General features: G+C 41.0%; 1 protein-coding gene across 3 annotated transcripts in view; it reads right to left on the reverse strand.

Moving 5' to 3' along the window:
• The window catches only part of frem1a (Fras1 related extracellular matrix 1a), a 102,372-nt gene that overhangs the window by 9,899 nt on the left and 69,924 nt on the right, over positions 1-22,549 (reverse strand). The window contains exons 28-35 of one of the 3 annotated variants that reach the window (XM_088015451.1): positions 15,887-15,959; positions 13,742-13,891; positions 13,453-13,661; positions 13,298-13,345; positions 13,029-13,214; positions 12,202-12,330; positions 1,140-1,255; positions 896-981 (exon numbers count right to left, since the gene is read on the reverse strand). In XM_088015451.1, the coding sequence (XP_087871577.1) occupies positions 896-981; positions 1,140-1,255; positions 12,202-12,330; positions 13,029-13,214; positions 13,298-13,345; positions 13,453-13,661; positions 13,742-13,891; positions 15,887-15,959 (997 nt within the window). Of the gene's footprint in view, positions 1-875; positions 982-1,139; positions 1,256-12,201; positions 12,331-13,028; positions 13,215-13,297; positions 13,346-13,452; positions 13,662-13,741; positions 13,892-15,886; positions 15,960-22,549 lie in introns of all 3 variants that reach the window. The other 2 variants (XM_088015449.1, XM_088015450.1) reach the window with 2 other exon arrangements.

The raw sequence follows: 22,549 nt of genomic DNA on the forward strand, positions 1-22,549 counted from the left end.
GCTTTTAATTTTGGTCAAATTTATCAAGTATTTAATATCTAGGTCTTTTTATGGGAATACGGATCTTTCAGATCAGTTTGAGAAGCAATTTTGATCATATTTCACATATTATCGTGTCATAGCGCGGGGCGCTGGTCTTGGTCTTGACTCGGTCTCGACTTTCCTCAGTCTTGGTCTTGACTTGGTCTCGGACCCTAAAAGTCTTGGTCTTGTCTCGGTCTCGATACACTCTGGTCTTGGTCGTGTCTTGGTCTCGGGTTAGGTGGTCTTGACCACAACACTGCTAAAAACTGAAGCCAAAGGCAGTAAAAGAAGAAATGATCCCTGAAGGAGACCACAAGAGAGATGAGCATGTTTCAAGGACTGTAGGCAGTTTTTTTATTCCCATTACCCCTAAATGACACATAAAGTTGATCTTTTTTCCACTTTAGTTTAATATTTTGTCAACAGAATCTCCTACTTGATGGGCCTAAGAACACCTAAGAGCACCCCTTAGGGTGCTCTTAGGTGTTGCTGTAATGCTGTAATGCAGCATTACAGCGTTAATGCTGTAATGCTGTTCTTAGATGAATCGACTTCTCTTGGTAGGTTTATAGATTTTGTTTGGGAGTATTCGAGTGGAGGGGGCTAACTACATACGCACACCACACTTTTCATATTATTAGGTGTAGAAAACTTTAAAATCCTGTCTTATGAACAATCTGAACCTTATGAATGTGTATGCAATGCACTATTTAAAATTAAACATTCTTGTTCAGATATATTCTAACAGTAAAATATACTATTATTAATCAAGATGATGTGATAATGCTACTACATCATCTTGTAATATTATTATTACAAGATATTTATTATGTAAATATCATCTCAACTACCTTCACTGCAGAGCACTGACCTATCCAGAAAGGCTTTCTTCCACTGAAGTCCCACAACCAGTCCATGTCAGATTTAGACAGAACACTTGCAAGACTTCCCATGAACCTAATATCAAAAACAAGTAAACATTATCAACATTTTTAAAGTTACAAATGACACATTACAAACAATAATGAATGAGTTTGTATTTTTCATGGATCCCACCACCACACATTATCCAGTGTAACCCATCAACCCTGTGATAACAGAATGTTTAATGATACCTTTCTCTGCAGGTCCTGTTAGCTGCACTCCATGTGAGCTTGGGCTTAGTGCTGACGATGTAACAACGTCCTCCTTGAAAAGTCCAGCCCTGAGGACACATCTGAGCACCAAGGATGCGTAGGAATGTGGAGATAGAAACACCCATTGTTAAGTTTTCAGTCTAACCAAGCTTGTTCTTCTACGCCAGTTTTGTTCCCTTGGAAACCATGACTGAAATACAACTATGGACCTTGGCAACAGTTTCCTCCAAATGGGTCACAAGAGAACAAAAATCGTTATTGTATGATAGAAAGTGAGGCTGAGTTATATGAGTATTCTACTGACAATTTTTCAATTATGGTCAGAGATTTACATACATTCCTGATTGGCATGAAAGTCTTTATAGTTCTTTTAATGGTGCCTTTGAACTGTTCCATTTTTGGGTTTGGTGTGATTAAGCAATAAAGAACTGTAATTCATTTTCAAAGTTCAGTCACAAATATATAAATACACTCCTACTAATATTATTGGGAAATGTCCCAGTGTAGTGACTATTTGTTCCAAAACTTAAATTCAAAAATCAAAAACTCAAAACTTAAAAGTGATCAAAACAAAAGTGAACCCAATTCAAAGTCACCTGATGCACCGTGGATTGTGGTTTACACAGCCCAAAAGGATCAAAAAGTCGAAATGCAGTTCTTTGGTTGTTTTATTTCACAGTTCAGGCAACAAGGTTACAGGCTTCATAGGATTCTGCTTCCGCTCTGATTCCTGCACCTGTTCTCTGACTGATGACTGAAGTGACTGATGAGACTGATTCCATAGACTGAAGACTGGTAAAAAACCTTGTGACCACCCACGTGCATAATAAGCTACCTAAGACCCACCTATTTATACCGTGAAATACCCACATCCCAACCTGAAATTAATTAACAAATTAAGTGAATTCTTAATCAAAGAACTTATTCTAAATAACAAATTAAACACAAATTCTAATGATAAATCAACTAGAAAATAAACAAAAAATAAGAATAAACTAAATTTTAATTCTAAGATATAACTGAAAATGGAGAAATAGCTCCTACAGCCGGTGTCCTGCAACTCTTAATGATCTCCCTGGTCCAACACACGTGAATCCAATAGCAGAATCACCTTCTAAGTGGAGTCAAGTTCTCCAGAGTCCTGCTAATAGCCTCATTATTTGACTCAGGTGTGTTGAAGTAGAGACAAATCTAAAAGTTGCAGGAGACCGGCCCTCGAGGCCTGGAGTTGCCCACCCCTGGTCTAGAGAAACCATGTACTTATAGTATCATCAAAAAGTCATCCATCCACCCATCCATCAGTCATCTTACATGCCTATCCCTAGTGGGATTACCAGGGGTCCTGGTGCCTATCTCAAACAGTCAACGGGTGATAGGCAGGGTCACCCTGGATCGGTTGCCAGTTCAGCACAGCCATCAAAAAAGCATCTGGTTATCCCAGGTAAAAACCTTAGCCTGGTAAAAAGTATTTTGTTGTAATACACTTTCTTTTTTGTCCAGGGGACCTGGGTTCTCTCGCCTATTGGGCCTGGTCAAGGCTTTGAAGCTAACTGGAAATTGCCTGCGCTATAAGCGACCATCCTCCAAATGCTGATCCAAACAATGCAGCTGTTATTGTTAATTCAATATTTGGAAGTGTGACCAACATGGACTGAACAACTTTGTTCATATCCTCTGCTGCCATTGTTAAAACTACAGGCAAACTACCTTTTGAAAACAGCACAGAAAGGCAACATCATTGTTTACAACTGTTCCTTCTGTTCGCTGATTGGTCCAGTAGAAAAGTCAACCTCTGACTCCTGGTCTTTCACCTAGGGTTGTGTCTTGGTGGTACCTCTGGTTTTTCTTAACATTCTGACCAATTTTCCCTCATCTGATATTGACAGTTTGACACATTTGGGTGTTCTAATTTAACAATAATCCAAAGTCAACTTTAAGTTTCTGGAATTCTCCTGACCTCAACCAAACTGAAAATTGGCAGATCACACTTAGAAACATAGTTAACCAATTTAAATTAGCTTCTTCTTTTGTGCTAATAAAGTAGTCAGAAACATAACCAGATGGGTCAGAACATGGTTGATGGTTTCCAAAACCCAGATCAGATAGCATGCAATGGTAATTCAACATTGAATTATAGTCATAATGATTGATTTTTGATTGAGGTCGACAACTGATGGTGGCTCAACCATCAAACAATCATCTAATTCTAGCCATTGAATGTTGAAAATATGTCATTGAATCAATGTTATTTTGTGGTTGAAATCTAATGAATGAAATGCCGATGTCTGATCAACGTCTGATCGATGTTGAATCAATGTATGCTGTTTTGTCGCACCCTTCCCCTTTTTCCTCTTCTTCTGAGCTCTGGCTCAGAGCATTTTATTATTGAGCGGGGGTTAATCATGTTTTAAATTAAGCACTGTTGAGGATAGTAGGTTGTGATTCCTTTCTGTACATTTTCTTACTTGTCCATAAAAATTATTACTGACTATTTGCGCGTGATATATTGACACAAAAACATCTACAACTTACTACAAGAAGTGAAGTGGTCCACGCCCCCTATTTTCATGAGTGGGATGTCCCAAACACAGCCACTTCGCTGTTGGCTTGTTTGCAAAATACATTAATTCAATGTTGAATTATGATCACAAAGGTTGAATGTATTGCTAAGGTTGACGACTGATGGTGGATAAACCATCAAACAATCATCCAATTGTAGCTAATTTACTAAAGTTGAAAAGATGTCATTGTATGAATGTTGTTTTGTGGTTGATTTCTGATGATTGAAATGCCAATGTATAATAGTGTTTTTCAACACTGGTCCTCAAGTCACAATGCCCTGAAAATGTTAAACATTTCTCTAATTCAGCACACATGATTGTAATTGATGGCTGATTAACAGGGTTTTTCTGAAATTAAAACATGCAGGTCAATTTGACTTAAGGACCAGTGTTGGGAAAAACTGCTAATCAATTTTGAATCCAAGTATGCCATTTGTTCAAGTAGAACTTTTTTTAAACACATGTGCACTTAGTTTCAAATAACCTAGCACCAACTAGGCGCAGCGAGAGCATTACACGTTTTCGATGTGTACCGTTGTGTAAACAAAGATTGCAATTAGAACGTTTTCATGTAAATGATCCAACAAAAACGGAACAAAAACATGTACCGTTCCCCCAAATATTGGGGAAAAACACGCACTATGTGTCACTGATTAGGGCGCAGTTGGAAAAAAGTGGGATAACTTAGCTGAAACACGTTGTTTGAGCTTTCGTAGTGTCTGTAGTTCTCTAGATAAGAGTGCTGAACAAGCAAGTGCCTGTTATGATCGCTAAACAAGCAGCCGTGTATTTTGCCACCTGGGAGGTGTGGAGTGGTGAAGAGATGCTGGGGGAATCGTATCTGATGGAGAAACACGAATTGTAGTAACACCAGCATTGTCAGTAGCTTCTTTGTCTTCTGTGGATTGTCGGAAGCAGTTTTGCATCATACTATGCATGAGGTAGGGATTCCCTGACAGAAAAGACCAATTAATTCTGTTTACAAGACAACGGACACTGGTACGTTTTAAAAATATTGCACTCTGGAACCCGTTTTCAAACTGTGCCGTTGTCAGAGAAAACATTCGCCATTTTCGTGTAAATGTAAAAAGTGATCCAGACACAAACACAACGAAACTCTTCCGTTTTCACCCGAAATTGTTGTCGTGTAAACAGGGCTTGAAGACCCGGATAGAACCTAAAGAACCAGACATCATCATCTCTTCATCCCTCAATCATCTCCTGAGGCTGATATGGTATAGAACATTTTTGCTATGATTAAGTTTCTTATTGTGGACTGTTATGGTTTGATTATTAGATAATCAATTATTTGCTTATTTAATGTATAGTCGTATCTGTCATGATTCCGGTTTGGGTGAGGTGAGGTGAGACGCAGGTAGGCCAGGATGATGATGAAAATAATTAATTTTAATGAAAAGTCCAACAGAGACGGTACAGGGAACAGACTGATGACATCACACACGACGAGGATCCGACACAGACAAAGACAACAGGTGGGGTTAAATACACAGGGAAGGTAATCAGGGAACGGGATACAGCTGGGAGCAATCAACAGGGAAGACAGATTCACAGGGGAAACTGGACTAAGAAAAACTACACAGATCCTAACAGTACCCCCCCCTCAAGGGCAGCTACCAGATGCCCAACAGAAAACAACAACAACAACAAAAAACAACCCATCAGGGTGGGCGGAGGGGCGATGGAAGGAGGGCCAGAGTCCAAAACAAAAAAAACCACCCATCAGGGTGGGCGGAGACCCAGGAGGCAGACCCCTCGAAAGAGGTCCGGCGGGCGTCGCCGGCGCAGGAAACAGAAACGAGGAGGCGGGTGCGGTGGTTCCCGCCACCGCAGCAGGAGGCCCTCGGGCCTGTGGGGCCGGCTGGAGGCCCTAGAAGGCCGGCAGAGGGGCCAGCCGGCAGGAGGCTCGGACGGAGCTGGCTCGAGGAGCTCGGGAAGCTCGGGGTGCTGCGCACCGGCAGCGGGCTGCGCACATGCAGACTCGGGAAGCTCGGGGGGAGCAGACTCGGGAAGCTCGGGGGGAGCAGACTCGGGAGGCGGGGGAGCGGGCGGCTGCGCGCCGGCAGCGGACTCGGGGAGCTCGGGCTCGTCTGCAAACTGAGGGGGCGGAGCCACAGGAAACTCTAGAGCGGGCTCAGCGAACTCGGGAAACTCTGGGGGCGGGGGGAGCAAACGCCGCCTCGGTGCGGGGACCGGAGGCAGCGGGGACTGACGCTGTGGAGGCTGCGGGAACCGGAGGCGGGGAAGACTGACGCCGCCTCGGCGCGGGGACCGGAGGCGGGGAAGACTGACGCCGCCTCGGCGCGGGGACCGGAGGCGGGGAAGACTGATGCCGCCTCGGCGCGGGGACCGGAGGCGGGGAAGACTGACGCCCAGGGGCCGGGACCTCCGGCGGCGCAGGGCGGTAGTAACGTCGGCGCCCAGGGGCCAGGACCTCCGGCGGCGCAGGGCGGTGGTGACGTCGGCGCCCAGGGGCCGGGACCTCCGGCGGCGCAGGGCGGGGGTGACGTCGGCGCTCAGGGGCCGGGACCTCCGGCGGCGCAGGGCGGTGGTGACGTCGGCGCTCAGGGGCCGGGACCTCCGGCGGCGCAGGGCGGTGGTGCCGTCGACGCCCAGGGGCCGGGATCTCCGGCGGCACAGGGCGGCAATGTCGGCGGGGCCCAACCCCTGGTGGGCACAGCACCAGCCGTGTTCCCCACCAGGGATTTGTCCAGTCGTCCATGTAGGTTCCTCACCGTAGTTTCTGGTCGGATCCTACTGTCATGATTCCGGTTTGGGTGAGGTGAGGTGAGACGCAGGTAGGCCAGGATGATGATGAAAATAATTAATTTTAATGAAAAGTCCAACAGAGACGGTACAGGGAACAGACTGATGACATCACACACGACGAGGATCCGACACAGACAAAGACAACAGGTGGGGTTAAATACACAGGGAAGGTAATCAGGGAACGGGATACAGCTGGGAGCAATCAACAGGGAAGACAGATTCACAGGGGAAACTGGACTAACAGAAAAACTACACAGATCCTAACAGTATCAGCCAAAATAATAAATGGTCATTTAGAGAACAAATCATACTGAGAGATTAGCAGTAAATACATAAATATATCCTACTTTTAAAAGATTTGTTAGTGCTTTCTGTTTGTTTTATTAAGAAATGTTGACATATTAATTAATACTTTCCATCTGCTTGATCAGGATCTGCAACCTGAATCTCGGGAGACACAAGTAGCTCTTTGGCTCACTTGATATATCAAATGATGAAATATTGCTCTGTTTTTTTGTTTCATTCTTTAAGTGTCACCATGGAAAAACACCGACTATCCTGGCCCTCGTGGTAAATTTGATCAAGAACCAACCTCCAAACCTAACTCTTCACTTGTATATTTTAGTAATACTCTTTACAATACCAGAATTTTCACATAACTTTTATACTTTTGGAGCTCTGTTTGAGGACACATTGGAACTATTAAATTAGGTATTATGATCAGTTACTCAGTACTTGAGCAGTTTACCAAATACATTTTACACTTTTAAGGTGAGCTACTCTGATTGGAGTACAATTTTGGAGTACTCTATGTATGAATGATTGCTCCCTGGATCACTTTTGTGAAGGTTTTGTTGGCTATAGTTGCCTTTATTTGGAAGTAGTTCAACAGGAAAGTGGGTAATGAGAGAGGGGAAAGACATGCGGCCTGCGACCACCGCCACGATGACTAAGGCTTCAATATGTGGGTTGTTCTTTGTGCCTGCGCCATCACAGCACCCCCTCTGGATCACTTTTTAAAAACAAAAAACACTGCCATAAATATATTGTCTATCGCTGCAGCAGCCAACCCACCCCATGAAAGTAGGGTGACACGCTGTGGTGGGAGTCACTTATTTTGATTTCTGAAAGGTGGCAACCCTAACTCTGATCCTCCCTGAGTTTTATCTTGAGGTCTTCTGATCAATGGCCCTTTAATTTAAATATTGATGACCTCATTTCAACATGAGTGTATGGAGTGAAAATAGTCTCAAAACATCTGTAAAAGGATTTGTGCGTGTGTAAAAATATTTGTGCGTGTGTAAAAATGGATTCGTAACTCCTGTAAGCATCTTTGTGTGCAAGTTTGGATAGTTGTACCTGTGAAACATGATTTGTAAACCGTAAAAAGAAAATAAACCTTTTCCTACGGCTACAAATGTTGAAAAAGTACGCACGAGTCGCCAGATACACACACACACAAAAAACTGCAGTTACGTACAGATCCAGTTACGAGTGCACAACTATTTTTGAGACTCATTTCACGCTTCCGGGAGCTCCCAGATTCCTGCACCATTGCACTCTGGAAGTAAAGGGGGTGCCATTTCCTATATTATTCGCAGTCTCCCGTTTTTAATTTCTTTTAAAATCTATGCCTTCACCTTTAGAAAGGATTTTCATTCAGCATGTATTTAAACTTATCTCTCTTATTTACTTCAGCATAGCTCACAGTTTTTAACAAATTCTGTAGCTTTCTGTGTACTTCTAAGTCTGCTCCTTAGTCACATCTTTTCGGGCCTGCTGCTTCCTACATCATTTAGTGATGTAAATAGTTAGCATTTACATCACTAAATGAGAATAGCACAACGTCTTTATTATTTATTATTAATTCTGCCATTACTGGAACAGTAAAAGATAAATTCCCTCACAAGAGAACATACCTTTTCATTTTCAGTTTGACTTGATGGCCAACCTTGATGACAAATTTTAAATTCCTTGTGTCATTCCTTGACAGTCAGCTCAACTTTGCTTGAAAACACTGGCTATATCTTTAAGAACTGTTTTCGGAGACTCTGTCTTACTCTGCCTTTTAAGAAAACCCAGTGATCTTGGGGATACCCAACTTGAGGTTGTGTACAACTTCTAGTTAGAGGTTGTTGAGTTAAAATGTTAAAACTTAACATTCTAACTTGAGTTTTAACTGAACTCAAGTTAAAGCAACATTTTAACTCAAGTTTTAACTTTTCATCTCATTGGCTGGTTTGGTCACATAAGCTCCACACTAACAGGCAATCTTTTAAGAATAATCTGAATGGCAGGTATAACAGCAGGTAAATAGTGGTGAAACCAAAAACATCTCTGTCTCAACTGTTTGCTGAAAGAACATGGAAGATGGCAGAAATATTTCAGCAGAGAGCATCCATCCTCATTATTAATCAGTTTGAACCTCTGAGCTCATGAAGGCGTTATTGTGTTCCTCTGGCAACTACATCTATTAGAAGTCATTTATTGACAGTGCAATAATTATTCTTAACCAAACTAAATGATAACATTTACCTATAGCGTGCTAAGTGTTGTGCTCTATTCACAAATTGTTGATAATGTGATTCTATGTATATGATTGATGGTTTTAGAGTTGAAGGAAAATTTCCACGTTGATAGACTAAATAGTTTCAACATATTTTTTCCTATATATAAGACTCTAACGACAAAAAGTCTCTCATGGCACCGTAAAAAACAAAAATATGAATTTTTGCTTATATCTATTAGGTAAATTGTATTATTATTATCAAATGTTGTTATATCTTTATAATATTCTTGCTTTATATACACTTATTTGTTTAGTTATATCTTTTAAGAAATGTTCTTGTATTGTTAATCACTCTGATTTCCTTCCTCAGAGGGCTTTCTGAAGAAGAACAGTGACAGCAGCTCTTTACAGAACGCCCTGCTTTTTGACCTGTTAGATAGCTGTAAAACCGTCGCCGTGAAGATATGCAACTTGCTCTATTTGACCCCGTGACAGGAACTGGATATTCTATGTTAAGATAGATTGTGTTGTTAGTTAGTGATAATCTTGGCACTGTGACTGTGTGATGAAGTGTCTTTCCCCCTCCCTTTAGAGTTACAGCGCTCTGTGTGATCAGGGATCCTAAAATACAATAAAAAGAGAGGGGCAGGCAAATGTGCTTTCAGAGCAGAAGGAGATTTGTAACTGAAAGCACATCTCTGTCTGTTCTCCTCGTGAGTATTCAGAATCTAACTTTCTCTTGTTTTTCCTGTGTTATTTAATCTGTGTTAATAGGTGTCAACTCTGACATGTATTTAACATCCCTGGTTGTAACAACCTGGGTTGTTATTCTTCTGTGTACGTAATTAATTTTTGTTAATGACTTTTGCTCAATTAAATTTCTTACATATACATTGCAAATTATCTTTTTATTATAATTGATGATGTTTTTCATGTCTCCTTATTTCTTTTCTTCCTCCTATAATTGATTGAGATATATAGATATTATCTTGTTTATGTCATTTAATTAGCTGTACATCCTTAAGAAAATGAAAACATATGGTGTTTTATAAGATAATTTATCTTTTACGGTGCCAGTAATGCTGAAATGTAATGCCAAAATTAATAGTAAATAATAAAAACGCTGTGGTATTCTGATTTAGTAATGTAATTAGATTAGTTGTGTTACCACCTGCATGCCACCAGAGGTAATAGAAGCTATAGAAAGGTAGAAAAACACTGCTCTAACTGTTATCAGTTGCCAGAGTGTACACTTTAGTAAATGCCGTTTTTGAACTTTTAATGCTTTTTGACAAACAAAATGATGCTGTTCATACATATTTCACTGTAGAGAAATAATTTAAAATGTAGCCATGTATGTCTACTTTAAGGAACTATTACTATCATAGCTACAGCTCTTTCTGTTTACTGTCTAACTCCTCTGAAGTACAGCCATGTCGCACCTTCGCCTATTCTTTCAATGTATTTTTCTCTTGTGCTCCGTTTCCATCTGTGTGTTTGCATTCTGCTTGTCTACCTTTATGTATGCCTTCTGCTTCTACTGGTTTTACTGTCTGCAAAGGTCTTCTGCAAACTTTAATCAATTTTAGCAATTCATATATCAAAATGTTCTGCTTCTTTTGCTCCTTTATGCTTTTTGTTTTGCTGTTTCACTTCTTCAAATATTTCTGGTTTTGTACTAATTTCTGCTTCTGCTAATTTATGCTTTTTGCTATGTTTCACTGTTCAACTATTTCTGGTTTTGTACTAATTTCCTCTTGTGCTAATTATGCTCTTTCTTGAGCTCTGTTTCACTTTTTGACTTTTTCAAATCATTCAAGTTGCACACAAACTTCTGCTTCTTCTGCTGAATTCTGCTATACCTGTGCTAAATTGCATTACTTAGCAAAGGTTTCTACAATATATGGCTGTAGCTTTCTTCTGCTTTTTTCTCCTTATTCTTTGTTGTCATGTTTCTTGCATTTCCCCATCATTCATTCTGAAAATATGCTTCTTTTGCTCCCTTATGCTATTTATTTTGCTGTTTCACTTTTTCAAATATTTCTGGTTTTGTACTAATTTCACTTCTTTTGCTAAATGTGCTATAAGCTCTGTTTCACTTTTCAACTTTTTCAAATAATTCAGGTTGCACACAAACTTCTGCTTCTTCTGCTGAATTCGGATACACCTTTGCTAAATTTCATTACTTAGCAAAAGATTTCTACAATGTATGACTGTAGCTTTCTTCTGCTTTTTGTACTTCTTCTTTCTCATGTTTCTTGGATTTCTCCATCAATCATTCTGCAAATATGCATTCTCACGGCTGTTTCGCTAGGAACAGCAATTTTTCTAGTTATTAATAATTTCAGATTAGGTTATGTCTGATACTCTGCCCTCCTCACATTTCTGTTAGCAGGAGCTAATGTTTATGCTACGTTAGCTGTTGGGAGCCGAGGCCGTGTATTTCTAGTGTCACACTCAGCACAGTTTGAATCTTTAATCCATAAAAATGATCTCTGGGTGGTTCTTACAGTATCTGTTTTGTCCAACAGGTTCCAATCAGCTTCTTGGTCATGTTGCTGACTGATATTTGTATTTATAGTTTGTGAGATATTCTGATTTGCCTATTACTTTATTCACTAAGTGAAATAAATTTCCTTTCGATTATAATTTATTGAATTTCTATGTGTATAACTAAAACATTTTATTTGTCTCTATACAGGACAAAACGGCTGACTGATGGATCGGGATCTGGTGTTATTTTACTTACTGGAGGATGAGGACCTTTCAGATCTCAACACACTCATCTAACAGGGATCCTTAGATCCCAGGCATCAATGTCTGGTGTCCTGCAACATTTAAACATGTCCTGGTCCAACACACCTGGATTAAATGGTTGCTTAAGAAGGTCAAGTTCTCCAGAGTCGTGCTAATGACCTCTGACCTCATGATTTGACTCAGGGGCGTTAAAGAAGAGACATCTAAAGGTTGGAGGACACCGACCCTTATGACCTGATAAAATGCAACTGAATAGCCTGTGTCAATATCATTTAAATATTGCTGGGTAAAAATAGAAAATGACAGATTTTTTTTAAGCTGTCAGTCAAAAAGTCTAGCGTGACCTCTAGTGGGGTGCATGTTTATATTTGTACAATTTAAATGCTTCCATTTAATCCAGAGATATTTCCCTTGACAAGTTTTATACCTGGTCAGTTGGTACCCATGGTTTCCAGTAAAGCAACTGATTGGTGGACTGGTTGAAATGAAGGAATGAATGAAGGAGTCCTATGAGCTCTGACAGACCTGTTTTAGGTGCCAAAGTGTCAGCTGCAGTCTAAAGGTCACAAAGTATGGTAGTTATTTATACTGACTACAAATAGAATCCAACAATTAGATAAAAACTCAGGGCAGAAAACAGAACAGAAAAGAAAAGATAATGATAAAGCAAAGGTAATGCCTAAAACAGTCGCAGCAGAACATGACAGTACTTTGGGCACATTAGTGGAGTGCAGGAGGTCATGTTAACATAATAACAAAACAATGTTTTTTTAAAACATATTTGTTAAATCTGTCACCATGTCATGACAGTATAACAAGAGAAAGATAATGTGAAAAAATCAAGCTTCTCCATCCTGTGGTCCTACTGCCATCTGCAGAAATGTACCACTCCTGGTCAGAAACAACCAATCAGAGCCAGGAGGAGGGTCTTAACACTTTCAATCAGGCTCATGTTTAAGTTTAATTATAATTTTACGCAATTGAGAACTATAAATAAATAGCTTAATTGGATCACAGTTGATGAAACTGCATAAAGTCTGTAATGTTTGGTTATATTTATAAATTTATATTTTTAAATATACGAACCTTATGACCTTTATTAAGTTCCACAGAAAATCAGAGTATCTGCCCAGTCAAATCAGGACTTTATAAAAAAGGCTGAGAAATGCAGTGCTGACTGGATCAACAAGACAGAATGAACAAAAGAAAGAAGGGTTCTCTTTACTCACAATAAAACACATGAAACCAACTCACATGTTCTCCTGCTCGCTCTTTCAATTGTGCTTTCAGTTCATCTTTTGGAGTGTTGGACTTTGCTTCAGTAAGAAGTCCAGGTACTTGGTGCTGTGGTTCCCTGCTAACCACCCGAATGTTTGCTTTCCTGCTCTTTCTAGAGGGGGACATTTCATCCTCTACTTGCATTTGCATAATTCCATGATACTGAAATACAGTAAACAATGGTTTGAGATCTGTCTTTAGCCTTCAGTGTTATGAAACTGGAATCAGCTGCTGCAGCTACTTACTGTGTAAACGACATCTGTCCCATTGTGGAACACCGATGAAGGGGCAATCTAAAAAAATAAAACAAATCTGTTTGCAGATTAACCTGTTCATACAGGAACTGGTCACATAGGGTTGAGGATGAGATAAACTCTAAAGGTGACTCTGAAAGGCTTACAGATTTGCGATTGCTCACAACTCTGAGTATCTTCTTAGGGAGACGTTCTCGTGGTGATGAGATGCTGTCTCCTCTGCCCCATATGACGGATTGTGTAGCAAGAGGAAGTTTCTCCAGACGAATGGATCCATGCTGGGGATATGTATCTGATCGAATCTCTTTTCCTCCTAGAAGAGGAGCTTGTTGATCCTGATTTGGCCAGCACTGTCCTGTCAGTTAGGATTTACAAGGTAAAATAGGTTTTTTACAAGAAAAACATTTGGTTAGTAAGATGCACAACATCTTTTACCATTTCCTGAATCTCTGATTGTGAGTTCAGCCTTGCTGATTCTACCAATTACTGTGGCTTCAGGAGAAACTAGTAACACCTCAAACTTTTCATCGGCCTCCTCAATGTGGTCTTCAACTATCTCAGTTTGCCAACTTCGCTTTGCCACTCCTATAGAAACAGTAAAAAATGTTTGAGAATTCAAACTGGTGATATACTGATATGAAGTGCATAACAAAAGTGAGTACACCCCTCACATTTCTGCAGATATTTAAGTATATCTTTTCATGGCACAACACTGACAAAATCACACTTTGACACAATGAAAAGTAATCTGTGTATAGCTAATATAGCAGTGTAAATTTATTCTTCTCTCAATAACTCTAGATACAACCATTAATGTCTAAACCACCGGCAACAAAAGTGAGTACACCCCTAAGAAACTACACGCCTAAATGTCCAAATTGAGCACTGCTTGTCATTTTCCCTTCAAAGTGTCATGTGACTTGTTAGTGTTACTAGATCTAAGGTGTGTGTATAGGGAGCAGGTATGTTCAGTTTTCTAGTACAGCTCTCACACTGTCTCATACTGATCACTGAAAGTTCCAACATGGCACCTCATAGCAAAGAACTCCCTGAGAATCTTAAAAGATGAATTGTTCCGGTACGTCAGTGTTTCTCAATTCCACTCCTCAGGCCCCCCTGCCCTGCATGTTTAGGTGTTCCCCTTCTGCCACACACCTGGATTGAATCTGTGGGTGATTGACAGGCTTCCGCAGTACTTGATGACTGCAGAGAGGTCATGCAATCATTTGGATCAGCTGTTCTGAAATAGAGACACATCTAAAACATGCAGAGCAGGGGGGCCTGAGGACTGGAATTGAGAAGCACTGCGCTACATGAAGATGGCCAAGGTTACAGGAGGATTGCTAACACCCTGAAACTGAGCTGCAGCACAGTGGCCAAGATCATCCAGCATTTTTAGCTGGGTCAACAGATCTTGTGTTGGTCATCCAAAGAAGCTACTGAGCTTCTTGACGCTGAGCACGTGCCAGCGCACATGCTCAGTGTCACATCCAAATGCTGTCTTTGAAAGATAAGTGCAGGAGTGCTGTCAGCATTGCTGCAGAGATTGAAGAGGTGGGAGGTCAGTCTGTCAGTGCTCGGGCCATACGCCACACACTACATCAGCTTAAACTGCTTGGCTGTCACTGCAGAAGGAAGCCTCTTCTGAAGTCTGTACACAAGAAAGCCTGCAAACAGTTTGTTGAAGACATGTTAACAAAATACATGGATTACTGGAACCAGGTCCTGTGGTCTGATGAGACCAAGATTAATTTGTTTGATTCAGATGGTCTCAAGGATGTGTGACAGCTGTCAGGTGAGGAGTACAAAGTTAAGTGTGTGATGCCTACAGTCAAGCATGGTGGTGGGAATGCCATGTCTGGGGCTGCATGAGTCCAGCAAGTGTTGGGGAGTCATGAACTCCAATCTGCACCGTGAAATACAGAAGCAGAGCATGATCCCCTCCCTCTGGAAACTGGGTCGCAGGGCAGCGTTCCAGCATGATAATGACCCCAAACACACCTCTAAGATGACCACTGCTTTATTGAAGAGGCTGAGGGTGAAGGTGATGGACTGGCCAAGCATGTCTCCAGACCTAAACCCAATAGAACATGTTTGGTACATCCTCAAGCGGAAGGTGGAGGAGCGCCAAGTCTTGAACATCCACCACCTCCGTGATGTCATCATGGAGGAGTGGAAAAGCATTCCAATGGCAACCTGTGAAGCTCTGGTGAACTCCATGACCAGGACAATTAAGGCAATTTTGGTAAATAATGGTGTCCACACAAAATATTGACACTTAAGGAACATTCACTTAGGGTGTACTCACTTTTGTTGCCAGTAGTTTAGACATTAATGACTGTATATAGAGTTATTTTGAGGGAAGAATAAATTTACACTGTTATATAAGCTGCACACAGACAACTTTTCATTGTGTCAAAGCGTGATTTTGTCAGTGTTGTCCCATGAGGAAGAAAGGAAGGATGGATGGATGGATGTTTAGTAGACACTACAGCTGTATACTTTGACTCAAGTACAAACTGGAATTGACAAACACCTCTTTTGTATTTAAAAGTATAATGTAAGCTCCTTGAAAAGTACCTGGATCAAACTGGATCAGGGAGGAAGGATTTGTACGGAAATCTTTCCCAGCATTTGCAGTCCCTTCAATTACCTGTAAAAGAAACGACAACTTCACTATAAAAGCCATGTTCAAACTGGTGATGCACTGAGCCGATGCATAAGGGCCAATCTATTGAATCTATTTCTATGCTATGTGCTCTGCAGAAGTGTGGTCCACAAAACAAAACCAAAAACAACCGACCCAGGATGGGCCGAGGGAGCCTCGGAAGGAGGACTGGAAACAAAACAAAAACAAAACTAGAGTTCATAATAAAAAGAGTACAATGTCCAGCCGCCAAAGGCGGTGCAAGAACCTCGGGGACCGCTGACGAGGGAGTTAAGGCCTTGGACGTAGGTGATGAGGGAAATAAGGTCTTGAACATAGGCGACAAGGGAGCTGAGGCCTTGGAAGGTGATGAAGGAGAACCCACAGGGACCCATAAAGGCTGGCTGGAGATTGGCTAGCCTTTATGGCCAATCTCCAGGGTTAGGGAGTCCCTCGTTGCAGGGACTCGCAACAAGGCTGGCTGGAAACTTGGGAAATTCGCTGGCAGGCTATTTTGGTTCGAAACAATAAATTTCAAGTTTTAAGTAAACACATGGGTCATTAACATCTCCAACACAAACCCACCATAACAATACAGGTGGAAAGAAAACACCAGGACTGCTTATAGGAGGAATTAATATCTAAAGCAGGGGTGGGCAACTCCAGGCCTCGAGGACCAGTCTCCTGCAACTTTTAGATGCATCTCTATTTCAGCACACCTGAGTCAAATAATGAGGTCATCAGCAAGACTCTGGAGAACTTGACTGCAGTTAGGAGGTGATTCAGCTATTGGATTCAAGTCTGTTGGACCAGGGAGATCAGTTGCAGGACACCGACCATTAAGGACCAGGATTGCCCACCCCTGATCTGAAGGAATAAGTTTCTCGGGATGAGTTGCATAGCTTCGTTTAATTTGTTTAATTTCACAAGAGCTCAGGGTACACAGACAACTGTATAACAAAAGCTAATAAGAGAAGATTCCATCCATCCATCCATTTTCTTCCGTTTATCCTGGGTTGGGTCGCGGGGGTAGCAGCTTAAGAAGGGAGGCCCAGACGTCCCTCTCTGCAGCCACTTGTTCCAGCTCCTCCGGGGGAACCCCAAGGCGTTCCCAGTCCAGCCGACATAGAAGGGTGTATATATTATATGGTTATATATGACCCTATGCCGTGAATGGTATTTTGCAAAGTTTGAGCACATTAATTCTAACCCTCCTCGCTGTTTATTATTTACTTAGCATTCCTAATTGCATTTGACTGCAGGCTGCAGTCGGTGATGTAGCTCAAGACAAAACACAAACACCCTAGATAATGCTAGATGCTGCTATGCAGCCGAGTGAACACAGTTAGCCAGCTCCTCTGTGTTCCTGGCTGTAACTCAGAGGAAGCCAAGTTGATCCTTGATGTTATGAATTAACACCACCACCGCCGTGTAATGCCAAGCAGGGTCTAATACACCCTCACTGTCGCACACCAGGGTTAAAAGAAGAATTTATCTCTTTTTTTATAGAGATAAAAAAACAACCGGAAAAAAACATTGAATCTAAAACATTTCACAGTCCACCTTGAATTCTAGACGGTGGATTTGGAAAACTTGTGAAACACCAAAAAATATTTTTGATTTTGAGCAAATTATCTTATAAACAATAATATAGACTCCAAATTGATTCCAAATTGATAATTTAATCATATCTTTGGGGAGATAAGGAGAAAAGCTCTAATCCAGGGCAAAATATATGCGAAAAATGGGCTACCAAATTTAATAAATTAATTGGAATTAAAACTCAGGTGTTTCTGGAAAACTGTTTGGAAAATAGAAAAACAAAATTATAATTGGAGACATCAAAATTAGCCCAACAGGGGGAGGACTCCTTGTGACCTGACAACATCATTATGCTACACAGTGAAGAAACTTTTCCCCCCACTGCCCAGAGCCAAGGATGGGAGACTAGGGCAAAAGAGCATGATTCATTAGTATGGAGAGGTGCTAGATATTGACTAGTCTCTCAGCAAATATTTTCAAAATACTCAAACAATCTTAGGATCACTATAAGACAGAAATGTTGTACTCATTATTATTAACCATGTCATATTTTTGAGATGTTTGATCACCTTAATCTTAAGTACATTAGCGTAGTTGTAACAGGGGGCTGCGGGCCGTTCACTGGTCACAAGGCTGTCCTGCCTTGTGAGCAACCAGCCACACAAACCCCACCCAGCTGCTTAGAACTCTGATTATCCTGAAGTCGCCCTGCAACTACATTGTTCCGCCTCATCTCTTTCTTCATGCGATTGCTGCAAAAGATGGTTTGGGAACACATGAGCCTCCAGCAGGCCAATCCGGGGGTCATCAAGGCCTGTCGAGTTACCAGTGAGATGGTGAGGATTAGCCTGGATATGGTGAGGACCTGGCTGTTGGTGATGACTCTGGAGATGAGGAAGAACTTCATCCAGGTCATGCTCACGTCTCCGATAAAGAGTGCAAAAGATCAAGGACCAGCAGCCAGTGTCTGGGCCCAAAGCCATTGCTGGTGAAGAGAGGACCGTCTCTAGAAGCGGCCCGGACTGGGTAGGACGTCAAGCAAGTTACGAATGGCAGCCGGCACTGCATCCATGGTGTTTGGCCGCAGACAGTCCATCCCAAGAGCAGAGACCATGCTCAACAAACCTGTGGAGAAGCAAACCACTGTGGTCAACTTTCTCTTCAGGGTCGCTTGCCAGGTGAACGACTTCACCAACATGGTCAACTCTCGAGGTGAGCTGCTGAGAATGGCTGATGTTGTCGACCCTGAAGATGGACATGTGGCTCCATGCCGAGCTCAAGCAGCAGTGGTTCGACAAGCTGTTGATGACCGTGGAACAGTCTGCACCAGCCTGGAGATGCTGTGCTTCCTAGTGATCATGTTGCAGTCTCTAGCTCATTTCAAGCCGCTGCAGTGAAGCATCGCAGCATGCACAACCTGTGGCAACACCAAGATCCTTCGGGGTGTAAGGAGAATTCTCGACAATACCCAACACCCAAAACTTCTTGTGTGCAAATTGTTATTGATATGTGATATAGAAATATTATATTTGTACTTTGATAATGTCTTATTACTCTTTATGTAACCTTCATAATCTGTTATATAACCTGATCAAGCTCTGAGTTTGTGATAGGTATTGTTGTACACAATTTAAGCGCATGGACAGTGGCTGGTTGTCACGTAGCTGATCACGCTCTAAGTTCGTGCTAGATATTTTTGGACGCATGGACAATAGAATGGTCATTCTGTGTTTCATAACCTGATTGCTCTGAGTTCGATAGTGAGGGTCGTGTTGTACCTTGAAGAGGTCATTTTGACCTGATTCAAACAATGGGAAGTGGCTGCACTATTCTTGGAGAATCTGCCTGGGAGAGAGGAAGTGGCCATTCTTCACTCTCACGCAAGGATCCTTGTTAAAGAGTATAAAATCGGGGTAGTCCATCTTGGCAGAGTCTGTCATGGGTCGCGTACGGACGCCCAGCCATGTGATTGCTGCTCTGCCTGGACTGACGGCTCTCCAGTCCATGTGTCAAAGTAAGAGCGAAAGATATATTAGAGGACAATATATATAGCATCACGTATCAGTGTGTGAATGATTGCTTTGCTGTGCAGCACTGCTTTGCTGTAATCTGTGGGGAATAAAAGACACATTTATTCTAGCAGACCAGCGTGTTGACTCATTCTTGTTGCCGATCACCTCCGATCCTGTCTAAAATTTCACAAAACATTTTGGCGTCGCGGAACAGGATACAACGGGAGGAGACTGCAACAAAGATGTTTAAGAGGAAAAACAAAGACAACTTGAGGAAAGCTGATGAAAATGATGAAGCTGTTCCATGGTGGGAACAGCCCCATTGCAAAGAAATCGCTTTGTGTTTGCGCAATGGGGGAGGACGGCTTGAGCTGTGGGAAGGTCCCCTGCAGGCAAGGGTGTAGGAACGAGTCTGTCATTGGGGGGGACTCATATCGGAAACCTGACAGATGAGTAAATAGCTTGAGCAGAAATGTCAAACAATTATGCCATCAACACATCAGTAACGCGTTACTCTAATCTGACCCTTGTTTCAGTAACAAGTATTCTAACATGTTACTATTTACAATCCAATAATCAGATTAAAGCTATGCAGTATAATGACTGTCATTCCAGGATGAACACTCACTTTAGCATTTGCCTCACAACTAGCAAGCTACATACTCTGGTAGCACAGAGCCGACCAGATTCTGATGTATCTTATTGGTCAAAATGCATTGATATAAATTGACTGGCAATTGAACAGGTTCTACTTATTTCTAAAACCAAAGTAGAAAACAGCTCATAAAATAAGACACAACAGTTTTAAACTCAATACAGCAGTTTGACCAACAAAAATAAAATCTAAAAAAAACAACTTTTTTTCTTCTTGAACTACTCTCTACATCAGTGCAACAGTTTGATCTACAAAATAAACAAAAATTATACTTTTCACGCCTAACAGACACCTTAGCTCCTCACTGTTAACTCAGTCTCACTTTCCAGCCCTGCATTCAGTAACTTACCAAAGATCCATGAAAAACACTGAGGCAAAAAGACTAAATGTTTTTCTTCTGTCATTTTCAGCCGCAAACATTTAACTAAAATATCTACAGATATGTGTTTCTGTCTCTGCCTCCCTCTGACTCTCTGCAGCCTGATGTTCCTGCATGAATTCATGTATTTACAACAGACACTTTAGTAATGTACAGTGTCAGAATGTGAACTAAATATAAAAAGTATGTTTTTATTATATAGAATGAGAATTTAAACTTAATTTTCAGATGTATACATTATTATACATCTCAACTCTATTTACTGTGTAGCAAAAATTTTCACTAGTTTATTTTTAAACCTCTCCTCAAGCACTTTTCTTATTGTCTTCTAACCATTAACCTTATGGTGTGGAAATAATGAAAAAATATTGAAACGTTGAAAGAAATCAACCTGACATCAGTCTCCTCCTGTTCTCCTATCTGGTTCTATTATAATTAATATAATTTTTATATCTTCACACCCTGAAACTCCACCTGGCTCTCCTATGTCTTCCCTGACCTGCTCCTCTCATAATAAAATAGTTTAGTTTATTTAAAAATTAAAAAGTTAATACATATTTCAATAAACTAAATGAAGATCTCACCAGAGCTTCTTCACCTTTCTTCAACATCATTCTAGCACTGCTGTTCTCCTAAATATATAATATAATATAATATAATATAATATAATATATAAACACGTTAAGTGGTCGAGTATGATCAGGTGTTGCTCAGTTTGCTGCTGTTTCAGTCTAAATCATTGTGACTAGACTAGCTAAGTGTTAAAGTTAGTGGTAAAATTTTGGACATGTGACTATTCCAGAATTTAAACAGCTAAACCAAAAAGATTTAGTTCTATATATGAAAGTAAACTGACAAGATGTTATAAACGAGCGATATTCATGGCAACATTCCTGACAGATCGTTTACCTCCTTCAAACGGAGTTTCTGACTCCGTCTGCTGCTGCCTTTACTCTGAGCCGTTCAGAGGGGGGAGGAGGAGGAAGCGCTCTGCTGAATGCGCTGTTATGCGCCTTCAAAATAAAAGCACGCGAGTGGAAGATTTTAAAATTCTTCGCAAATGCAGTGAAATTATTGGGGGGGACGAATGTGGCTCTCTCCAATATTGGGGGGGGACATGTCCCCCGCGTTCCCCCCGCTTCCTACGCCCATGCCTGCAGGCAGGGGAACATCCAGTATTGCTATCTGTACTGCGGAAAATCGAAGTCCAGAAAAAGAGTCCCGCTGCCGGTTTGCAGAGGCGCATGTGGGAATGTGCCACTGCTTGGAAAAAACAACAGGAACACAATAAACAGGCAGTGGTAGATCAGTTAAAAGATAAACAGAGACTGGTAGAGTCATTGTTTACAGAGATGTTACAGAAACAACAAATGCTACTCCTTACTAATCAGTTGCAACTAATGACTGAATTGGCCAAAAAAGCGGTGGTTCAAGTTGCAGTGTTAAAGAAGGAAAGGCAGTATAAAAAGAAACCTAAAAAGCACAAAGACAGGAGAAAATCTACATTGTATCCTGATCTTGCCAATTTGGACAAATACTAATAGGATGATGGTCAAGCCCCGGTTCCCCAAATAAAATTGGTGAACTGGTCAAATAATGTCATCAGATCATAAGTTGAGTTAGATATTTATGGGAAAAATACAAATGTTCAAAAGTTTGGAGTAAAGAAGAATAAATTATTGGAGATTGCAAATTTTTTTGATAAAACTATTTGAACTTCCGAAGTTGTCTGAAATAAAGATGGTAAGATGTAAAAATGTGAAAAGAAATGTTTTGTTGTTGTTGTTGTTGTTGTGAAGGATTGAATATCTAAATATTTCTCACTGGAACAAACTTTCAGAAAAATGCAAAACAGCTGAAACACTAAGTTCCTTGAAATTGATTAAAAATAACTGGAACACTGATGAATATATTTGATGTGCCTTTGTTTGATGATTATTCTTGATGATTTTGAAGATGGTATTTGACAAAATGTAATGTTTCATAATTGATTACTGTATTATGTTTG

This window comes from Poecilia mexicana, unplaced genomic scaffold (genome assembly GCF_051168715.1).
Source record: "Poecilia mexicana isolate PSO_F unplaced genomic scaffold, ASM5116871v1 scaffold_18, whole genome shotgun sequence".
In the NCBI taxonomy this organism is placed as follows: domain Eukaryota; kingdom Metazoa; phylum Chordata; class Actinopteri; order Cyprinodontiformes; family Poeciliidae; genus Poecilia; species Poecilia mexicana.